Here is a 7,211-nt window from a genome sequence, read left to right as displayed (position 1 = left end):
TGTGAGCTACAGTGCACATCTAAAGATAGATGTGCACTGTAGTTAAGGAGCTAAATCTTTTTAGATTTAGCTCCACTGCTGCATGATGGTTTTTTGTGATTGAGAGCTAAAAAAATACCATTGTACCTATATAGCACCACTGCTGTGAGTGCTCTAAGTTTCAGAGCCTTGCATTGGGAAGAATGGTGGGATTATAGGTTTTGTGGGTTTTGTGGTGGAATTTGGGTTCTTTGTTTCTGAGCAGAGATGGCTTGATTGGTGGTAATTGCAAAGATCTTGTGAGATATGGTTAGAGTGTTGATGATCGTGGGTTGTACCGCTGGTTGGTGTGGGTTTGGGCTGGTCAGACTTGGTTTTGGGTTGCTGAAAGGGGGTGATTGGGTTGAACTCTGATACCAAGTTGATGTTGGACAACCTAGGCTTCCCACCTAGATTAGTCCCACTGTAGAACCTTAGAGCATCCACAATAGTGGTGCTATTTTTTTAGCTATTTGGCACCAAAAAAGTTATTTTATCTATTTTACCTTTTCACTTTACAAAGCATCCAACATCAGTGGTTCTATTTTTTTTTTTTTTTACCTCTTCATTTAAATATTATTTCTTTGTTATTTTTTTTGTTCTCCATCTCTCTCTTTCCTTGTCTCTCTCTCTTTCTTTGAAAGAAGAACAACCATGAACAAACCCACAAACCTAGCAAACCAATAGCCAACATCAGCCACTGCCAAACCTATAACCACCATTGCCACCCATTAATTGGAACTTCCGGCCAAACCAAACCACAAACCCACAACCCCCACATCACAACCACCAACCCAACCCAGCCACAACCACCCATTGCCATAACCACGACCAAACCATTGGAACTCTGATTAAAAAAAGAAAAAAAAAGAAAAGAAAAGAAAAAAAGAAACCACCACCATCACCACAAACCTACCTCAAAAACCACCACAAACCCATCTCAACAACCACCACAAATTGCCACAAAACCAAGCAACCCATTCTCAATTAATCTTCTATATCTCTATCTTTTGGGTCAAAACTCAAAAATGGGTTTTTCTTTTTTCTTTGGTGATCTAGAGCTTTGTGGGTTTTGCTAGATCAACCAAAGTAGAGGGAGAAGACATGGTGAGGTGAAGAAAGAGAAGAAAAAGAAAAAAGTGAGAAGAGGAAGAAGGACTGAAGGACACGGTGAGGTGAGGTGATGAAACTCATGAAAGAGAAAAAAAGTAAGAGAGAGAAAACATAGTTTTTAATTAAAATATAGGAAGGAGAATAAAATATTATTATATGGGTTTACCTTTGAGCTATAGTGCACAGCCAGAAATAGCTGTGCACTGTAGCTAGTTGAGAAGCTAAATTTTTTAGCTATAGCTCCACTATTGCAGCCCCATTTTTGTGATTGGTGGTGCTAAAAAAGCAATATAGCTTTTTAGCACCACTGACGCTAATGCTCTTAGGCTTGATACCAAGTTGATGTAGGACAACCTAGGCTTCCCACCTAGATTAGTCCCACCGTAGATCTTAGGCTTCTTACCTAAGGTGTTTGGATTCACCACCAAATGAACACAATGCAATCTCTGCAAATAATCTCAATAATAATAATCATAGTCTGTCCATACAAAAGAAATTATCTGGAACTTTATATGCAGCTTCTAGGAATCACAAAAATAAGGATAAATTCTCCTAAACAAATCCTAAACAATTTCAAATACTAATCTGATAATCCTAAACAATTTCAAATACTAATCCGATAATCCTAAACAAATGATAATGATGAACAACTAATCCTAACCAACTCAGATACCAATCCAAACTAAACAAATAACTACATTACAATTTGAAATTATCCATGGAAAATCTAAAATGAAATATTGAAATAACTTTTGGTTATGCTCCTGCATTAATGGAGGTATCAATTTTTGACATCAAGACAAAGCTCTGCTATAGAACTACAAGAATGAAGAATTACGATTGGAAAGAATATATGTGTACATGAATAATAAATTGACAACCCATTGCTAACAAGATGTTTACAAAAAGCTCTGCCACAAAATTACAAGAATGAAGAATTACAATCAGAAAGAATAGGAATCAATGAAATCTACAACAGAACTCTATATAATTTCTGCTAATCAAATGGGACCACTGGAAACACTGATTTCAGCTAAAAAATATTTGCTTTGGTTCATATATTGCAGCCCAAATGATACTTCCTTTTGGGGAAGAAAATTTTCTTTCTTCTGAAGAATTAAAGCAGGCACAAGAGGTTGTTTCATGAAATGCATTATGCTTCTGTGATATTTCAAATTTGAATTTATTATGCATGAGAAAAACCTGTAGAACTTAATTTTGAGCATCATAGGATTATTTGTTTTTTTCTATCTTTGAGGTGCAACAGATAGCCACACGTATGGTGATTCAATATGGATGGGGTCCTGATGATAGTCCTGCAATTTACCATCATAGTAATGCGGTATTCTCCTTTCTTCAAATCCAAAAGCAAATTATTACAAAATAACTGGTTCCATTGCTCTTGGATCATTTTGAAAGTGAAATGCATATTAGTAGAGCACCTCCAAGAGTGAGTAATGGATTACACAAGGACAAATATCTTATTAGAAGTTTTTAATTTATATGATACTCTATTCTTATGATTTGTACCATACATGTTTTAAGAGAACTTGCATGTTCCTTTTTCATTTTATTTGCTTTTAAATGGACTGCTCAAACTAATGGTAGATAATAATTTGTTAACTATATGGACCTTCCTCATTTAGGATTGCTTTGTGCAGAAAAAAAATACTATCCTCAAACAGAATCGGTAAATTGTGGATAATTACCACACAATATTGAAATTAATTTAGTTGATAGGGAATGAACTACATTTTGGACCAACTGAGGAAGGAGGGACAAATTGAGATGAATAAGACTAATGTTGTCACAAATTAACTTATTTACCAAATACTGTCTCAATTCATCTATCTGATTAGATCTGGGATGTGATATGGTTCCTAAGGATGAACCCGTTGATTTAGGAAGCTAGGAAAGTTGGAATTAAATAATTAGAAAAAAGAGTGTACAGAACGAAGGGAAAAATTTGTTAAATTTCTATCTTCTGGTTTCATTATTTTGTCTGGGAAGAATGAAAATTATAATCCCTATAATTCTTGTTTTTATTTGTTTCAAGATGAAGTTCCATATGGGGAAATTTTCTTTGATAGGCTATCCGAAATATTACTGCCATGTGGGGGCATTTTGGTGGGGTTCAGGAGTGTGTGTGTATTTCCTTTTCTTCTGAATGTGATGATGATGATGATGATAATTATAGCACTTGAAGACAAAGGCAACTGTAAATGGATTTTCTCTTGGTTGTGGTTCCTTCTGTGTGTGTGCACATGCTCATGCGAGTGTGTAGCGACAACTTTGAGAAGTGATCCTTGCATTAATGGCTGTATAACAGTATTAGGTAATGACTTGAGGTTGATGGATGTTGATTTTGGTGGTCTGTTGTGGTCTACACACCTTGATGGTGATGATGGTTGCGCTAGCAACATATAAAAAAATGGTATATGCTGTGTTGTAGAAATGGCCAAAATTGATTATGAATTATGATGGACCTGGATGTGACTTCTAATGGAGAATGTGTTGAGGAGCAGTGGCAATGACTGGTGGTGACACTTGTCATAGGTGTTGATAGTGGGTAATATAGCCATTTTCGTAATAAACATCATAGCATTCACTCATTTGGCAATTCTATGTTATTGATATATTTTAGAGCAATATGACAATGATACTAGTCTGGACTTGCGAGGGATAATGCTGTCTTGTTACTCTTGACTATTTTAAAAAACTCTTTTTTCAATTATCTTTATTCTTTTTCAAGGGGCTTATGAGCTTGTTGTTATAGTGATTGAATGTTCATATTTTACTGGCATAGGTTACAGCTTTAAGCATGGGCAACAACCATGAGTATGAGATAGCAGCCAAAGTTGAAAAGGCAAGTATATGTTATGATTGTGCATATTTCATCTTCTACAATGCAACTCCTAAGCTACTACTCATAATCCATAATTAGCACCTTTCTTCCTTTTTATTTGTTGTCCCACAATTTGTGTCCTATATTGAAAAATTTAATTATAAATTTTCAGTTTCCCTTTTTATCCCCAATTTAAAATGTATTTCCTTAATAGAAATGTCAAAAACCCACAGTTTGAGGTTGATTTTGAGAGTATGGGGAAATATATGTGTAAAGTATTAAATGCTTCTCCTTGGAATGTGTTTTGCTTTTTCAATGAAGATATTCATTATGGGACAGAGGGAGTACGTGATACACCAAACACCAATAAAAGAGCTATTTGGAATAAGATTGATTGATAACCTTTGGTAAATGTTTGTTATGTTGTAGATGTATGATCTAGCATATTGTAAAGCAAAAGAAATGCTTCAAAGAAATCGTCAAGTTCTTGAAAAGATTGTTGAGGAATTGCTTCAGTTTGAAATCTTGACTAGAAAGGTAAAGATCCATTATTTGAACTGTTTAAATTTAGCACGCATATTCTAACATGTCCCTTAATATAACTGTTGTGCTTGTTGAATTTCCAGAAGTAAATTATTTTCAGTCTCTGTTTAAATATTTCTGAAGGACTTTGAGACGTAAATTTGGAGATCGTAATATGTTGGTGCATGTGTGTGTGCATGACTGCATGTCACTTCCAGAAGTAGTAGAAAAAATAAAAAAAGTCAGCATGTCAGATGGAGCTGAGTTGGAGTCTACCTTGACTATTTTCATATTGGATTCTAAAGGGTCTTCTGATAAAAGAAAGATGAACAATCTACATAGTTCATGAGTTTCTTACAATGCACTGTATAGGTTCTGTTTTGGGACTTCGATAGGGTCAACTTCGGTGTGAATTCAAGAATATCAGAGTTTGAATTCAAGTTCTATATATCCCAAAAATGCTTCCATTTAAGATCAAATACAATTATTATATTTGATTTCCAGATATGACAATGAGCTTGGGCTCAAATAGTACTTCCTCCTCCCACAAGAACGTGTTGTGGGTTAGGTCATGGACTCAAAACTCATTGGGTTTATAACTTGCCAGTAATATATATATATATATATTTTTCTTCTGAATTCAAGTCTTAATACCAACTATGTTGGATGTGCGTATGGTATAGTTATACGGAAGTGCTATGTATAAATCCCATTGCTTCTTGCTCTCTCTTCTATTTTAAAAATTGGCAATTTTCCCCTGCAACATCACTGGACATATAAATCTAATGCATAATGTATTTAATTGTTCTTGGTTAGGCCAAATCTGAGGGTTTTTAAATTTTATTTTATTTTTTTATTTAAATTTTTAAAAAATTCATTTCAATACAATCAATTTTCATTGATTTCAAATCTGGATCCGATTGGCCTTCAATTTGGTATATCCTGCCCCCCTAAAAAAAGAAAGTAGAATTAGAATCATGATATAATCTTATGAAAACCTGGTTATTGTTGGTTTAATTCCGGAATTATCAATGATATTTTAGTGTTGTTGATATAATGATTTACTCTCCTTTTATCAGGATTTGGAAAGAATAGTTGAAGACTATGGTGGGATACGGGAGAAAGAGCCATTTTTTCTTTCAAAATCTTATGATATTGAGGTACGTTTGAACCAATAATTCATTATTATTATTTTTGGGTAACTACCAATAATTCATTATGTTCTCATATAATACAATTTTTTACTCATTAGGATTTATTATTAAAGCATTTAGTCATTTAAGGTTAAAATGCATTGGTTGTCCTAGTGGGTCGCCCTTTTGATAGTGTTCTTGATGGAGTGCATTCATATTATGCCCTTGCTTTGAGCAGAAAATAGTAAAAAAAGAAAAAGTAAACAGAGTTCATAGACTGTCCCCTTATATAAGCATATCTCAGAAATCCATGCACTTGAATCAGGTTCTCTGTGGTGCTCAGCTCTAGAGTCAACAAACCAAGTAGTGAATTTTACAATTATATTAACAGGCTTGCACCCTGGTATTGACATTATGACCCCTTCAAAATTATGGGATAATTTGGCTGAGAATAATCACTAATTTCCAAGTCAGTCAAAAGGGAATTGGAAAACCAATTAATATAATATCTAAAAGTTGAAGTGTAATATTTATTAACATTTCAGTTCACTTTGGACCATTCAGTCCACTTGGGTCCATTTATTTTAGTTTACTATGGTCCATTCGGTCCACTTCGGTCTAATGTGGTCCTCTTTGGTCCATTTTGGGTCTTAAATTGATTTTTTTTGTAGGTTGCCTTTTCAGTTTTGTGCTTAAAATTCATTTTTTTCTTAATTTTTGAGTTGAAAAGTATGAAATTTTATTCTATTTGGGCCTAACTTTTTAGTTTTTGGTTAAAAAATACAAACAAAATAGACCTTAGAAATTAGAGATATGAGCCCTCAAAAAGCAATAAAAATGATAAATATTCACAAGATGACCTTAAAATTCAAGTTTCAATAATATAGGCATTATACTTTTATTTTCGTATATGTTCAAATTAGTCAACTGATTATGGTATATTTAAAAAAAGTCCTTATAATAACATCTTCTCCATTTATGTAAAACAATATTATAATTTTCATTCATATATATATATATATAAAATGTAAAATACATTATATGTTCCATTACATAAAACTTATAAAAATAGAAAAGAACTTTTAAATAACACACACTATTTAACCTACAAATTTTACATTATATTCTTATAAAATAATTATATTACATTTTCCCACTCATCATGTGGGTTTGCGACTAGTTTTGATAAAATATAAGAAGATTTATATTTTGGACAAGTGATGCATCGTTGTTTAGAAAAAAGCAATGACATCTTTCTATAATCATCATTAAAAATGATTTTGTTTTCTTCATGACTTATGTGTCAATTACTTTTAAGTCTCTGAACAATAGATGAAAAATTTATCCTGCATGACAAATGGCAGCCCTTGCCTTAACTATGAACCCTTACCATGATTAAAGTCAGAGTTGATCCTAGGTCCTTGGCCCAAACCTATAGGGACTTAACTAGCAAGCTGAGTATAATCCTATTGTCTATGTATACTTTATGTAAAGGTTGATATAAATTGGGAACTGTATTACAAGTTACTTGTTTTTTTGTTTGTTTGTTTGTTTGTTTGTTTTTTTTTTTTTTTTTTTTT

The 7,211-nt window shown here is 33.1% G+C and overlaps 1 protein-coding gene across 1 annotated transcript in view; it reads left to right on the top strand.

Annotated features, from left to right (window-relative positions):
- The first annotated feature begins 2,180 nt into the window (after positions 1 to 2,180).
- LOC112017110 (probable inactive ATP-dependent zinc metalloprotease FTSHI 5, chloroplastic) overlaps positions 2,181 to 7,211 on the top strand; it is an 11,502-nt gene continuing 6,471 nt past the window's right edge. The window contains exons 1-5 of the mRNA XM_065777565.1: positions 2,181 to 2,266; positions 2,399 to 2,473; positions 3,938 to 3,997; positions 4,406 to 4,513; positions 5,578 to 5,658. Coding sequence (XP_065633637.1) covers positions 2,204 to 2,266; positions 2,399 to 2,473; positions 3,938 to 3,997; positions 4,406 to 4,513; positions 5,578 to 5,658 — 387 coding nt within the window. The 5' untranslated portion in view covers positions 2,181 to 2,203. The remainder of the gene's footprint in view (positions 2,267 to 2,398; positions 2,474 to 3,937; positions 3,998 to 4,405; positions 4,514 to 5,577; positions 5,659 to 7,211) is intronic.

This window comes from Quercus suber, unplaced genomic scaffold, assembly GCF_002906115.3.
Source record: "Quercus suber isolate HL8 unplaced genomic scaffold, Cork oak 2.0 scaffold_159, whole genome shotgun sequence".
NCBI classification, from domain to species: Eukaryota; Viridiplantae; Streptophyta; class Magnoliopsida; order Fagales; family Fagaceae; genus Quercus; species Quercus suber.
Note: the sequence above shows the minus strand (reverse complement) of the source record. Positions and strands in the feature narration are given on the sequence as shown.